The following is a 17,156-nucleotide window of genomic DNA, read 5'->3' on the forward strand; positions in this document are numbered from 1 at the left end:
AAGTGACGTCCAACAAATCAACTGCTTCTTTGTAAGAGTCAAACTACATTTGAAAAAACTTTTATTAGAATGTGGGCATCCCCTCTTACCTGTCCTTTAAGGTAGAACCATTTGGTAACACATGCAACATCATACCTACCATGCACAGCTGCTTTAAAAGACACACCAGTATTCTTCCCAACTTTCTACTTGATTAAATATATGTAAACATAATTCTGGGAGTTTTGGTAGACACATCTTATTTACAATACTAGGTTGGTTAACAGCATTGTTCACACCTTTTAATTTATTAAAAGCCTGACTTTTACAAGACAAAATGTCTTCTTCCAAATCATATATTGATTAATTAGTAAATCCATTTCTTTATCTGAACAATTCTCCAGCAGATCTCCTTCATATTTTTTGTAAACAAATTATATGGCTCATGTCTACTGTCTAATGCATCAAAATACAATTTTAAATGTTCCATGTTGACAATTTCCTGATTCATTAAGTCCAAAAACTTATTGTATGCCTTAGTGATATGACCTTTTCGAACATTTAATAATAATTCATTTAATAATAATCCATGAATGTGCCAGTTACATTAACTTGATTATATTCATCCATGGTTCCTATGTAATAATCAATTAATACACTGGCTATACAATTAATGATAATTATCATTACAAATACATTAAAATCCTAGCCACATTTGGGCATAGCAATTAATTGTGGTAATTATAATCCACAACACAATAAATTTAACTGATTAAATTTGTGGACCCACCACTTACTTCCTTCAGTCAAATTACATTTTTATTTATTAAATTATTTAATTATCACTGATTAAATCCTGTTCAAAAAAGGACCAAATGGCTGTTTTATGTGAGAAATTATCTATGAACTTCTCTGTTATGTTCATACAAGCAATTTGGGTCAAGGACATATCTAAGGTAAATATTACTTACTAATTTCTGTTGTCACTCTGAGGTAAGTGGGATTTAAGACACTCTAGGTCAGGAGGAGAGTTTCCCTCGATACTCACAACCCTCACTCACACCAGCCACAACCCTCACTCACACCAGCCACGACCCTCACTCACACCAGCCACGACCCTCACTCACACCAGCCACGACCCTCACTCACACCAGCCACGACCCTCACTCACACCAGCCACAACCCTCACTCACACCAGCCACGACCCTCACTCACACCAGCCACAACCCTCACTCACACCAGCCACGACCCTCACTCACACCAGCCACGACCCTCACTCACACCAGCCACAACCCTCACTCACACCAGCCACGACCCTCACACCAGCCACAACCCTCACTCACATCAGCCACAACCCTCACTCACATCAGCCACAACCCTCAGGAACATCAGCCACGACCTAAAATTATACCTTATATTTAAACTTAAACAAAACTATGGCTTCTGGTATAATTTGATTGGATGTGGATTGTATTAATTGGATTTGACTTGTTGGGAGGGGGGGGATACAGTTAATGTTAAGCATATAACACAAATAATACAATTAATGACAAAACTTTGGGATACCACTTACCGGATTTTCTCTGGAGGTCGCTAAATGTCGCTGGATCACCCATAATACCTGTCTAACATATAGTAACTACACTGACCAGTTAGAATCTACATAAAAGACGGTTATACTCAGCTGTAGGTAGTGATGGCTCCTTATCTTCCCCACTCACATGCGAATTCTTGCTGTTCCTGCCAATTTCTTGTCGTTATTTCTCCAGCAGGAACAGATTTTAATTTTTTCCAGCACCAATTTTGAAGCCAGAATTCCACTAAGCCTCGGAAAACGTAGAATTTCTGGTGCAAATTACAATGTGATCCCACTCATTCAATTCCAAGATGGCGTCCTCTTTTCCTCCCTGGAACAGCCGCAGAGCGTCCCTTCTACACTCGAATTTTCTCGAAGGTCAAATCAGCATCATTTTTATACTTTTTTACATTACTGAAAATTATACACTATAATTTCGGAAAATTAGATACAAAATTTTCCACACTTGTCTATATGTACTTTATGTATGCGTGAGTATATTTATGAATTTGCATAACTTTGCATGTGTGTACACTTTTGCATAGTCTTTGTGTATATGTATACAATATGTGTGAATGTACTGTTAGACTCTAAAATGGTATATATAACTACATTAAATGGTTATAAATGACCATAATTTTTAAAGGGGTGGACCGGTAAGCCAGCGGAAGGCCTCGGTCAGATGACCAAAAGCTCCAATACCGGGTCATCATCTGACTTAGACCCGCGTCAGGAAACACTTGTCCTGTTTCCTGACGAACCTTACTTACCTAATGTACTGTTGCATGTACTAATATATTCCGTATTTATGTATCCTTCAGGCGACTATCACCACGTTGATGTTCGTGACTTCAGACATGATAGTCCTCATTAACTACTTCTCCTTCACCAATAATCTCCTCGAACTGGGAACCATTGGAGCATTCTTCTGGCTCCGCATCAAGCAGCCAGACCGTCACAGACCCATCAAGGTCAGTGGGACCCATGTTTGGCTCAAGATGATTTATTATTATTATTATTATTATTATTATTATTATTATTATTATTATTATTATTATTATTATTATTATTAAGAAGTGTTCAAATGGAAATCATTACAACTTACCTTGGAAATGGGACGTCGTCGGACTTGATCCAAGAAAAGGGATGGTAGCTCTAATTCCTTGGTTTAACAGCCCTTCATTGTTATCCAGGTCTTAATAATAAAAATAACTTGTCATACCATTATTAGGAATCATTATTAAAGCAGCCACTGAATTGATATTTGTCTTCAATAAAGCAATCATGGATTTGTTGGGTATCTAATATAGCAGCCACTGAATTGTTGGGTATCTAATATAGCAGCCACTGAATTATTGGGTATCTAATATAGCAGCCACTTAATGGTTGAGTATCTAATATAGCAGCCACTTAATGGTTGAGTATCTAATATAGCAGCCACTTAATTGTTGAGTATCTAATATAGCAGCCACTTAATGGTTGAGTATCTAATATAGCAGCCACTTAATGGTTGCCATAATAAGAGTTAGCTTAATCCATGTATTTTTAATCACATCTTTTAACCTACTGTTATATTATTGTTTTCTTTTTTCTTTTATAACTACCATTACCTACAGAATTTTAATTTAATGATCACTTCCAGTACCAAGCAATTTTATTGTGTTCATTAAACTTCTATTCTAAATCTACAACTATTGTCAAACTCTAATATATAACCGTAAAATATTACATCAGCAAACTTGTACCATATTAAGAGTAAACTGTATCTCTGTATTTTTCAGACCATCTGTAACAATCTATTAGCTAGTAAGATAATTTAAGTTTAACCTAATACCTTAGTCAATAAGTTTAGTTGTAAAGTCACAGTCTTATGATGACAAACATTGATCCTGACATCAACCTTTTATTAAATAACTTACACGAATCAAACAGCAACTGTAATTATTTTTTTTATATATTTTATTTAAAAACATACAATACAATAACTAAACAAAGTATACAGAATCAGGTCATCGACAGACAAATATAAAGTGATCATTATGGAAGCTCTGCGTCACGCAGTGATGTCAATATATATACTTCATGCAGCTGCACTGATACATAATTCCATTGCAACAAAATATAAATGCGCAAGTAAGACAAAATACAGAATCCTCTTACCCCTTCTCATCTACAAAATACAAATACACACAGTAAAATTACAGCCGCAAAAATGCCAGCAGTATAACTACCCCCCCTCCCCCCCCTCCCCCCCCTCCCCCCCCTCCCCCCTCCCCCCCCCCCCCCTCCCCCCTCCCCCCCTCCCCCCTCCCCCCTCCCCCCCATTACCCCAGTCCACCAAAATATAAAACATTACACCATAGTTTATTTAACTTATTAAGTAACCAAACCAATTTAAATCTAAGAACATGTTATATTAATGACAATAACAACTCTACAGTGGTGACAAATGCCAACTGTTATCCTAACTTTTTAAAAGTTGTATCAAAGAACATTTTACAGTGTATACATTGTGCTATACATAAGTTCACTGGCGCCAAGACACCAACAGTTCTAACAGGTAAAATACAATACCAAATACATAACAGTACCACAATAAATACTCCTGCCACTGACTGTAGTCATGTCACATCCCCTGTACCTTATCCACCTTGCACATATATGCTTTCCTACATATACACTAAGCACACACGTATATTATACCTAACTTGTACAACTAACAATATGTAGCGCACACAATGACTTACAATGTTCATCATGATTCAAAAACACCCTAACATAAAATGACCAACACAGCTCTGTTTTAGGTCTCATATATATGAGGGAATAACTCAGAGTTATAGTGCATATAAAACAGTACTTTATTATACATAACATATAACAGTGATAACCGCCAGATATCCTCACAACATAAATTCGAAGGTTAATTAACACATGATAACAGAGTCCTCTACAAAGCCCAGGTATCCCCGGGTGCACACGACAACAAGCATAAGCAAAGTACGTTAAGTGGAACACATTACATGTAAAGCATACCGGTCAATACAGAGTCCACAACACTATGATGGATAACTAATCATACAAAAGCAGACATGTGGATTATTGCAATTTAGATTAACCAAACAGCCAACGTTGCAACTATATCAACTGGCGAAGCCATTGCTCATCCACACCAACAACATACCAGAACCAACCCCTCCCCCCCTTCCCCGCGCTTCCACCCTTATCATACTACTACTCGGTCAACTTTCACGCCAGATCATCGCTGTACACCAGCCCATTACCGTCCTGTTCCAATTAATCCGCGAAGTTTTACCACCGTCATATCGCGACACCCTTCAGGAAAAAACGCAATTCACCTGCTACAATAGACGCTTCTGTTTCTGCACATTGTTCTGTAAAACCGTGCAGCCAACGCCCTGATCCTACCAGTGCCCAGTACCTCACACATTCCCCAGGACATGTACAAATAGTCCGCGATGATATATCTTAACGCTCGTGCCACATCCTGTGTCACCCCATCCACGTCAAGGAGTAACGCCCTTAACATAGCCACCCTCCCCCCTCCCAACATCCCGAAAACACCTCGCATCCACAACCTTACCTCTTCTAGGGATGGACAAAAATACACTGCATGAAAAGCTGTTTCTTCATCACCACAATGCACGCAGGTTGCATCCTCAACAAAACCCATTTTCCATAACATTACCTTAGACGCCAGGATCCCCATCATAAATCTATACACCACCTCCCGCGCCTTGGCTGGTATACAAAGCCTCCGGAATTCCTCCCAAATTACCTTCCAATTATACATGGGATAAATCTCCACCCCTGACAATGCCTCCTGCCGAAATCCTACATTCACCAGCCTTCCTACATGCATACCACGGACATCCCTCATTTTTAACATGAATCGCAGCAAGTCTTCACACGCCTCTAGTTCCTTTCCCCGCCACCAACGTCGGACTTCTCTTCCAACCTCCCCCACCCTACATCCTCTAGTCCCCCCTAGTCTCAAGTAACACGCCCGTACATATATTGCTCTCACCCTAGGTCCCAAAGCTAGCAAACCTAAACCCCCCCGTTCGTACTCCAGACATTACCACCTCACGTCCCAACCATGCCCGTCCATATCCCCACACATACCTCAACGCCCTCCTCTGTATCTCCGTTACGTCACAGGTCCTCAAAGGGTAAACAGCTACCTCTCCCCAGACTTTACTATACACAAGCGAATTCACGATCATCACCCGTTGGTGCAACGAGGAATCCCCAGCTCGTAGTCCACATAATCTACCCAGCACCTTGTCTCGTACCACCACCGAATTAACCCCCCTGCTTGCCTGTTTGTCTGCAAATATGTAATCCCACAAATCCTAATCCTATCCAAACCCCTCGCCCATTCTCCCTCCCACCCAGCTCCCCACCTCTAACAACATAGACTTACACCTGTTAACCCTCATACCTGTTGCGACCCCAAACTTTTCGATGACCTCGCCCACGTAGATGAAATCCTCCCGTGCACTAATCAAAACCGTTGTATCATCCACGTACCCCACTATACCCCCCCCCCCCGACTGATTATCACGTCCTCCACCCGTGATCCACCAGCTCATACAACGGATTTTGGACACATGTGAACAAGATTTGGGAAAGCAGGCATCCCTGCCTCAAACCACGTTCCATGCATATATTTCTCCCCAGTCGTCCATTCATCTGAACCCTCATTATTGCCCCAGCATACAATGTTTCTACCCAACCCACCACTTTCGCACCAAAACCCAAGCCAAACACTCGTGCATAAAACCCCTAACCACACAATCATACGCATTTTCCCAGTCCAAACCAAGAACACCTCCTCCCCCACCCCCCTCCAGGAAATCTTTGATACGTCCATGCCCCTCTCTCATACTTCTCCCAGGGATTCCATACTGTCCCACATGTAATACCGACCACAGGGCCCCCTTCAAACGATTGCCCAATATCCTCGCAAAAACCTTATAATCTACACACATTAATGAAATTGCCCTGTAAGAACTCAGGCCAAACCCGCCACCCTTCTTAGGAACCAACACTACAAAACCCGCTCATTAGGACTGACCCATCCTCCCACCTGCCAACATATTATTTAGAACCCCGACAAATAAATGCCTAATGCAACCCCAATGCGTCCTATAAAATTCTATTGGTAAACCATCAATGCCCGGCGTCTTGCCAGTCCGCATCCCAAAGATCGCCTCCGCTACCTCCTCCTCACGTATATCCTCCTCCAAACTCTCACGAAGTTTCGTCCCCAATACATTACAACCCTCCCCTGCAAAATCATGTGAACCTATACCCACCTGTCCCCTCCATTTTTCCCGAAACCAAGCATCAGCGTAAGAGCTCATGCTTTCTGTTGTGGCAAAAACCGTACCATCCTGGTATCCCCCCACCCCGGCACTTGCCACTAATCGCAACATGGTAGTCACAGCACGACGCTCTCGGAACTTCTGTAACACAAAACCAGACGGCTTGTCTCCCCATAGCACGTCCTCCAATCCTGAACGATAACGTATTCCACGGAACCATTCGTTGCGGATGTCCGCAAGTCTATCCCTTATAGATTCCACCTCACCACCCCTCCCACATCCCCTGTCGTAGCAATCCTTCAGCTGTGATTCCAAATAATTTTGTAAGCTGTAACGCCACCTCGTTTCCTCCCTCCCCCTGCCTCGGAAATAGGTCGCAATACAAGGCTTTGCTGTCGACTCCCACCAGTCAATGAGCTGCAGTAGTCTATCCCTACCCCCTGTGACCCTACCCCACCATTCTTCGAACCCTGCACCCCCTTCCTCACCCCAGAGCAATCCTACGTTCAACTTCCAATAACCAGCATGAACTCTGACCACTCCCTCCCACTGCAAGTCAGCTATTACCCCTCTGTGATCTGAGAAACCTACATCAACCGTTTGCACGTTCCTTACCTCTATACCCCGCATTACGTAAATCCTGTCTAGTCGTGCCGCATATTCTCGCCTGACAAAAGTATGCTCAGGCGCTAAACGACCCCTTCCCCCCACTACGTCCACGACACCAACATCTTGCAATGAGTCTCGCAGAACCTTCAGTACACACCCTGCCCCCCTTGGTTCCACGTCCCTTTCACGAATCACACAGTTCCAATCCCCACCGATGATCGTGACCGCCGGCAAAGCCCGTAAAAAATACAAGTCCTCCCTCACAAAATCTGCTTTAACCCTTACGTTACCCGACGCTGGCATATACACACACCTATAAGACAAACGCGCCTCTCACTCCATACCCCATCTACTCTCACTACCCTCCCCCTTCCACCTCCCAACCCGTGACACGTAAGGGGCTGGTGTCCCTGATGACTATTGCAACTTCCCCTTTAAACTGCCGGCAGAACTAACATACATCTTGTAACCGTCCAACCTCAAATCACATCCATACCGAAAATTATGTTCCTGTATAAAACACACATCAACCCGGTACCTGCGCAAAAACCAAACCAGCCATTCGCTTGATCTCCGACCGGAGACCATTCAAGTTAAGAGTAACACTCGTGAAAGCTATATAAGTCGCGGCTTTCCTCTATGCCGCTGTGGTTTACTCATGGCGACTTTCCCCGTTCGGCGCCCAGGCACCTCACATGTCTTTACCTGATCACCATCACTCTCCCGTGTCCGTCTATTGTGTAGCTCTTGGGTCACTGGGCCAGCCCATACGTCCTTCAACTCCTCTGCCGCCCACGCCCTTTTCCCTGGGCTCTGGCCTGGCGTGAGAGCCTCCTCTACCTCTGCCGTTCCAGCAGGTCTCTTTCTGGAGCCGCCACTGACACTCATATCCACGTCCTGGCCTTGCTCCTGATGAACTTCTACTTGCACCACCTGCTGCCAGGTACCTGCACTGGGGTTCCCTCCCCCAGGCAATGGGACCGTCATGACTTCCTCACCTGCACTGAAGACACCAGTCACAGCCGTTCCCAAAAACTCCTGGAGTACCTCGCCCATGAAGCGCTCCTGGGGTGCGCTATCCTGACATCCCTGCTCACCTGGCAATTCGTCCACATCCTCTGAACGCTCAGGGAGCGTTACACACCTGTCAGCCGACTGTTCCTCACGGTCGACCTCCTCGCTCCAGCGACCACCCTGCAAGTCAGCACCACCGTCTCGCTCGGGCCCCAAATAACACAATCGTTGCCCCACTGCCGACGCTTCTGGCCCTCTGGACGTTTGTCACCTGAGACACTGTGCCGCCATATGATCATGAGAGCAACAGAGGCGACACGTCCGCCGCTGACCAGCGTAATGCACAAAAACTTGCGTTCTGTGTCCCACCAACGTTACGTATGACGGGATCAGCCGTGCCGACAATATCTTGAGAGTATAGGATCCCTCAGGGAGCCCCTCATACGGCCCATCCTTCCAGACTCCCATCGTCGCCGAATACACCCGGCCATAGCTGCTAAAAGCCTCCTTCAACCCATACACAGTTGCCTCGAAAGGCACATTACGCACCTTAACCCATGTGTAATATTTGGAAACATCGTGCATGATGACGTCCACTGCCAAGTTGACAGTTATTCTATTCTCCTGGAATTCTTCAACGAGCCTGTCATACAAACTGGCACGATTCAGTTTGACGACGATTCTCGTCGTTCCATTCAGCGCCACACCGTATAATTCCTCTGTTGGTACACCGTAGACGTCTCTGATGTTTGGCAATAGGACGTTCATCGTTGCAGTACTAAGCGTGCCTCTGACCAGTTCTATGCAGACAGTGTTCACACGGCGTACTCCTCCCTCCGCCATTTTGTCGATGCACTGCCAAAGAAAACCACCAGAGGGTGTAGCAGTCAAAACGAGCGTCCTCTCACACCAGTGGTTGAGAGGCGAATGGTAATACCTTATTTAATAAGTTTAGTTGTAAAGCCACAATCTTATGATTACAAGCATTGATCCTGATATCAACCTTTTATTAAATGACTTACACGAATCAGACAGCAACTGTAATTATTATACAGCAGACCAATCAAAGACATTACTCAGAGCCAACAATAACAAAACTATCTTTAATTACAATGCCAGATCAATGAGCAAATATTACGATAACTTCACAGCATTACTCAGTTCCTTTCATATCAATATGTCAATCATCACACTCACCAAAACCTGGCTGAAGCCTGGTACTACAGATGTCTATGCCATTCCTGGTTACACAGCCATACACAACTGTAGGACAGGTCAGCAAGGGGATGGCACAGCTATATACTACTCAGATCAACTAGATTGTATCAAAAATTCTTGCACGAGAGATGATCATGGAGAATGTATTATAGCTAAATTTAAATCAAAAGACCTGCAAAAAACCCTCACAGTGATAAACGTTTACAGAGTACAAAAGTCAAACATTTACCATTTTAGTGAAAAATTAGGAAACATGATAACTGATGCACATATGAACAAAGATCACTTGCTGCTCACAGGAGATTTCAATATAAATCTACTACATGACCAGGACCCACAAGTAACCGAATTCACAAACACTATGAGTAACCGCTTGTTGCTACCAACAGTAACAAAACCTACAAGAATCTCCGAGACTAGTATCACCTTATTAGACCACATCTGGACCAACACCATATCCCCTTTAAAATCAGGCATAATGACAGACAACACCACAGACCACTACTCTACATTTCTCATAACCAACGTAGATAAATTGCCCTAAGACACTACTAAAGTTACCTTCAGATTACATAATGAGACAGTTGTTAATAACTTTATAACAGCCATGATTAACATTGGCTGGAATAATGAGCTTGAAACATATACATGGACACGGGGGTCGTCCCACAGTTACTAAAAACAACAGACATAGCCCCACTCCACAAAGGGGGCAGTAAAGCAACAGCAAAGAACTACAGACCAGTAGCACTAACATCCCATATCATAAAAATCTTTGAAAGGGTCCTAAGAAGCAAGATCACCACCCACCTAGATACACATCAGTTACACAACCCATGGCAACATGGGTTTAGAACAGGTCGCTCCTGTCTTTCTTAACTACTGGATCACTACGACAAGGTCCTGGATGCTCTACAAGACAAAAAGAATGCAGATGCAATATATACAGACTTTGCAAAAGCCTTTGACTAGTGTGACCATGGCGTAATAGCACACAAAATGCGTGATAGATGGATCTATAATTTCCTAACAAATAGAACACAAAGAGTGGTAGTCAACATAGTAAAGTGTGAGGCGGCTACGGTGGCGGCTACGGTGGCGGCTACGGTGGCGGCTACGACACCATGTCTTCCTTTACAGATGACACCCGAATTTGCATGAGTGTCCTCCACTGAAGACACTCCAAGGCTCCAGGCGGACATCAACCAAATCTTTAAATGGCTACAGAAAACAATATGAAGTTCGTTGATGAGAAATTTCAATTACTCCGATATGGAAAACGTGAGGAAATTAAAATTTCATCGGAGTATAAAACAAATTCCAACCACACAATAGAAAGAAAAACTAACGTCAAAGACCTGGGAGTGATCATGTCGCAGGATCTCACCTTCAAGGACCATAACATTGTATCAATCGCATCTGCTAGAAAAATGACAGGATGGATAATGAGAACCTTCAAAACTAGGGATGCCAAGCCCATGATGACACTCTTCAGGTCACTTGTTCTATCTAGGCTGGAATATTGCTGCACACTCACAGCACCTTTCAAGGCAGGTGAAATTGCTGACCTAGAAAATGTACAGAGAACCTTCACGGCGCGCATAACGGAGATAAAACACCTCAATTACTGGGAGCGCCTGAAGTTTCTGAACCTGTATTCCCTGGAACGCAGGCTAGAGAGATACAAGATTATATACACCTGGAAAATCCTAGAGGGACTAATACCAAACCTGCACACGAATATCACTGCCTACAAAAGCAAAAGACTCGGCAGAAGATGCAACATCCCCCCAATGAAAAGCAGGGGTGCCATTAGCACGATAAGAGACAACACAATAAGTGTCAGGGGCCCAAGACTGTTCAACTGCCTCCCAGCATACATCAGGGGGATTACTAATGGACCCCTGGCTGTCTTCAAGCAGGCACTGGACAGACTCCTAAAGTCAGTAGCTGACCAGCCGGGCTGTGGTTCGTACTTTGAATTACGTGCGGCCAGCAGTATCAGCTTGGTTAATCACGCCCTGTTCCACCATGAGGCCTGGCCACAGACCGGGCCGCGGGGGCGTTGACCCCCGGAACTCTCTCCAGGTAATACTTCAGGTATAAACTAATCTTATCTGAAGCAAATGATGGAAAAATTAAATATATGAATAACTCTAATGAAGGAAAGGTGACATATATATATGCCGGAAAGATGGTATTCCAATTTGCCGATGTTATTTGCAAGCAGCTCAGGAATCACTGTGGTGGAACGAGAAGCCGATGGTAGCACTCTGTGGTCTCTGGCGGTCGTTCAGCCCGGCTGGCACGGCTGGCAGCGTAATTAACAGAGTTCGGCTGCCGACTGTTGTTGAAAACTGGAGAGCAGTCACATGTGTACTGGGAAAATGCAGAGTTCCCTAAAGGAGGACGTTTAAGAAATAGTTGATCAGTTCAGTGGGTGTGAGACAGCACAGTTGATCAGTTCAGTGGGTGTGAGACAGCACAGTTGATCAGTTCAGTGGGTGTGAGACAGCACAGTTGATCAGTTCAGTGGGTATGAGACAGCACAGTTGATCAGTTCAGTGGGTGTGAGACAGCACAGTTGATCAGTTCAGTGGGTGAGAGACAGCACAGTTGATCAATTCAGTGGGTGAGACACAGCACAGTTGATCAGTTCAGTGGGTGTGAGACACAGCACAGTTGATCAGTTCAGTGGGTGAGACACAGCACAGTTGATCAGTTCAGTGGGTGTGAGACAGCACAGTTGATCAGTTCAGTGGGTGAGAGACAGCACAGTTGATCAGTTCAGTGGGTGGGAGACAGCACAGTTGATCACTTCAGTGGGTGTGAGACACAGCACAGTTGATCAGTTCAGTGGGTGAGACACAGCACAGTTGATCAGTTCAGTGGGTGTGAGACAGCACAGTTGATCAGTTCAGTGGGTGTGAGACAGCACAGTTGATCAGTTCAGTGGGTGTGAGACAGAACAGTTGATCAGTTCAGTGGGTGTGAGACAGAACAGTTGATCAGTTCAGTGGGTGTGAGACAGCACCGTTGATCAGTTCAGTGGGTGTGAGACAGCACAGTTGATCAGTTCAGTGGGTGTGAGACACAGCACTGTTGATCAGTTCGGTGGGTGTGAGACAGAACAGTTGATCAGTTCAGTGGGTGTGAGACACAGCACTGTTGATCAGTTCAGTGGGTGTGAGACACAGCACAGTTGATCAGTTCAGTGGGTGTGAGACACAGCACAGTTGATCAGTTCAGTGGGTGTGAGACAGCACAGTTGATCAGTTCAGTGGGTGTGAGACACAGCACTGTTGATCAGTTCGGTGGGTGTGAGACAGAACAGTTGATCAGTTCAGTGGGTGTGAGACACAGCACTGTTGATCAGTTCAGTGGGTGTGAGACACAGCACAGTTGATCAGTTCAGTGGGTGTGAGACACAGCACAGTTGATCAGTTCAGTGGGTGTGAGACAGCACAGTTGATCAGTTCAGTGGGTGTGAGACAGAACAGTTGATCAGTTCAGTGGGTGTGAGACAGCACAGTTGATCAGTTCAGTGGGTGTGAGACAGAACAGTTGATCAGTTCAGTGGGTGTGAGACAGAACAGTTGATCAGTTCAGTGGGTGTGAGACAGAACAGTTGATCAGTTCAGTGGGTGTGAGACAGCACAGTTGATCAGTTCAGTGGGTGTGAGACAGCACAGTTGATCAGTTCAGTAGGTGTGAGACAGCACAGTTGATCAGTTCAGTGGGTGTGAGACACAGCACAGTTGATCAGTTCAGTGGGTGTGAGACAGCACAGTTGATCAGTTCAGTGGGTGTGAGACAGCACAGTTGATCAGTTCAGTGGGTGTGAGACAGAACAGTTCTCTATATGAGGATTGTGAAGAAAAAGTTGTTCATCCCAAAGGTAGAGGAACAACAGAGCTCCCAAAAATGAAGGAAATATCACATTTCGGATGTATTCCTAGATCCTGCTGCTCACCTTGTCTCACCTGTGTTGGGTGACCTAGATCCTGCTGCTCACCTTGTCTCACCTGTGTTGGGTGACCTAGATCCTGCTGCTCACCTTGTCTCACCTGTGTTGGGTGACCTAGATCCTGCTGCTCACCTTGTCTCACCTGTGTTGGGTGACCTAGATCCTGCTGCTCACCTTGTCTCACCTGTGTTGGGTGACCTAGATCCTGCTGCTCACCTTGTCTCACCTGTGTTGGGTGACCTAGATCCTGCTGCTCACCTTGTCTCACCTGTGTTGGGTGACCTAGATCCTGCTGCTCACCTTGTCTCACCTGTGTTTGGTGACCTAGATCCTGCTGCTCACCTTGTCTCACCTGTGTTGGGTGACCTCATCCGACCAGCAAGGTTGGGGGAAAATTATTATCCGGACAAGCAGTCGCTCACATATTAGGTTGAAGGCCTTTAATAGAAATGGTGAGGACTAAGAAAATTATGTTAAAATATGTAAGTTAAATCAGGTCTAGCTAAAACTAACTAAAACCCCAAGAAAATATAAGAAGACTGGTACTCTTGTTTATATTAAGTGAAAACCCAACATGATATAACAAATAACCAAGAATGGAACTCCCTACTTACAGACTTGATGAGAGCAGAAATCCAGGTGACTTTCATCCACCTACTTTACCCCCCTACTTTATCCACCGGGTGGATAAAGTTGGGTGGTAAAGGTAACGACTGGCACACCACCTTCAGAACATTCATACTTCCTTCACCACTCATTCATACTTCCACTCATATACAGTGAACTTTTCCTTCACAATGTTTATGGCATATAAAAGTTCATTATATACATTTAACCTTTGATTACCAAATAAAGTCAAACATTATGACTTATTTTTATCAGAAGAGACATTCTCCACTTATTTCACTGAAATCAATTTGATTATTAGAAATAACACAATCAAACTTACACAGAATAAAATCGAGAGAAACTTCAAACATCTCAATATCTTCTCTTTCATCACAATTTAAATGATCATTTTAAGATGTTTATTTTAGTCATTTCCTTCCCTGCAAGGTGTGGATCGGCTTCCCCATAATATACTTCATCGTCTGTGTGTTCCTGGTGGTGTTCCCTCTGATCCTTCAACCACTGGAGATGTTGGTGGCAGTAATCGTCCTTGGAACTGCTCTTCCAGTCTACTACTTCACCATCCACAGACAGAACAAACCACAGAAGTTGCTCCAGGTTATGGGTCAGTGAGCTAGACACTGTCAACTGAGTGCAATTAATTAATTAATTCTAATTCTTCTTCTAAACAAGTATTGGAAGATAGATGGGCTAGTGAGAATATAGGCAATGGGATCGAAGATGTACGGGGTAGGTTTAAGAATGTAGTGTTAGAGTGTTCAGCAGAAGTTTGTGGCTACAGGAAAGTGGGTGCGGGAGGGAAGAGGAGCGATTGGTGGAATGATTATGTAAAGAGAGTAGTAAGGGAGAAAAAGTTAGCATATGAGAGGTTTTTACAAAGTAGAAGTGATGCAAGGAGGGAAGAGTATATGGAGAAAAAGAGAGGTTAAGAGAGTGGTGAAGCAATATAAAAAGAGAACAAAATGAGAGAGTGGGTGAGATGTTATCAACAAATTTTGTTGAAAAAAAAAAAGTTTTGAAGTGAGATTAATAAGTTGAGGAAGCCTAGAGAACGAATGGCTTTGACAGTTATTAAATTTGAAAGTTATTAAATAGAGAATTAGAGGTATCCGGAAGATGAAGGGAATGTTTCGAGGAACTGTTAAATGTTGATGAAGATAGGGAAGCTGTGATTTCGTGTATAGGGCAAGGAGAAATAATATCTTATGGGAGTGAGGATGAGCCAGTTGTCAGTGTGGGGGGGAAGTTCGTGAGGCAGACGGTAGAATGAAAGGGGGTAAGGTAGCTGTGATTGATGGGATAAAGATAGAAAAGTTAAAAGCAGGTGGGGATATAGTTTTGGAGTGGTTGGTGCCATTATTTAATAACTGTATGGAAGAGAGTAAGGTACCTAGGGATTGGCAGAGAGCATGCATAGTTCCTTTGTATAAAGGCAAAGGGGCCAAAAGAGAGTGCAAAAATTATAGGGAGATAAATCTGTTGAGCATACCTGGTAGTGTATGGTAGAGTTATTATTAAGAGTAAGATGGAGAGTAGGATAGCAGATGAACAAGGAGGCTTTAGGAAAGGTGCGTAGACTAACTGTTTACAGTGACTCATATAGGTAAACAGTAAGAGTAAAGAGGTTTTTCAGGCGTTTATGGATTTGGAAAAAGTATATGACAGGGTGGTTAGGGGAACAATGTAACAGATGTTTCAGGTGTATAGAATAGGAAGTAGGTTACTGAAAGCAGTGAAGAAACTAACACAAAGTTGGAGTTGTCACAGTTGCTCTTTGCTGATGACACTGTGCTTTTGGGAGATTCTGAAGAGAAGTTGCAGAGGTTGGGTGGATCAGTTTGGTAGAGTATGTAAAAGAAGAAAATTAAAAGTGAATATAGGAAATTGTAAGGCGATGAGGATAAAAAAATAGGTGAGGAAAGATTGGATACCAGATTGGAGGGAGAGAGTATGGTGGAAGTGAATGTATTCAGATATTTAGAAGTGGACGTGTAAGCAGATATGTTTTTGAAGGATGCAGTGAATCATAGAATTGATGAGGCAAAACGGGTGAGCGGTGCACTTAGGAGTCTGTGGAGACAAAGAACTTTGTCCATGGAAGCAATGAGGGGAATGTATAAGAGTATAGTTGTACCAACACTCTTATATGGGTGTGAAGCATGGGTAACGGCAGGTGAGATGTCATGCCTGAGGGTAATGTGTGGTGTGAATATAATGCAGAGAATTCGTAGTTTGGAGATTAGGAGGAGGTGCTGGATTACCAAAACTATTATCCAAAGGGCTGAGGAGTGGTTGTTGAGGTGGTTCGGGCATGGATGGAACAAAATAGGATGACTTATAGTGTATAAATGTGTGGTGGAGGGAAGGAGGGATAGGGGTCGGCCTAGGAGAGGTTGGAGGGAGAGGGTAACGGTGGTTTTGTGTGCGAGGGGCTTGGACTTCTAGCAAGCATGTGTGAGGGTATTTGATAGGAGTGAATGGAGACAAATGGTTTTTAGGACTTGACACGCTGTTGCAGTGTGAGCAAGGTAACATTTATGAAGGATTCAGGGAAATCGGAGGCCTGACGTGAGTCCTGGAGATGGGAAGTAAAGTGTCTACTCTGAAGGACGGGTGTTAATGTTGCAGTTGTATAACTGAAGTGTAAGCGCACCTCTGGCAAGACAGTGATGGAGTGAATGATGATGAAAGTTTTTTTTTACGGGTCACCCTGCCTTGGTGGGAAACGGGCGATGTGTTAATGATAATAATAAATCTTCTTCATCTTCTTGTTCTTCATGTTTTTGTTATTATGATTATTATTATGCCATTT

The 17,156-nt window shown here is 43.8% G+C and overlaps 1 protein-coding gene across 1 annotated transcript in view; it reads left to right on the forward strand.

Moving 5' to 3' along the window:
* Positions 1 to 17,156, forward strand: part of LOC128694527 (Y+L amino acid transporter 2-like) — a 128,096-nt gene that overhangs the window by 106,233 nt on the left and 4,707 nt on the right. The window contains exons 7-8 of the mRNA XM_070097834.1: positions 2,377 to 2,526; positions 14,771 to 14,948. Of these exons, the coding sequence (XP_069953935.1) occupies positions 2,377 to 2,526; positions 14,771 to 14,948 (328 nt within the window). The remainder of the gene's footprint in view (positions 1 to 2,376; positions 2,527 to 14,770; positions 14,949 to 17,156) is intronic.

Source organism: Cherax quadricarinatus, chromosome 60, assembly GCF_038502225.1.
Source record: "Cherax quadricarinatus isolate ZL_2023a chromosome 60, ASM3850222v1, whole genome shotgun sequence".
Lineage (NCBI taxonomy): Eukaryota > Metazoa > Arthropoda > Malacostraca > Decapoda > Parastacidae > Cherax > Cherax quadricarinatus.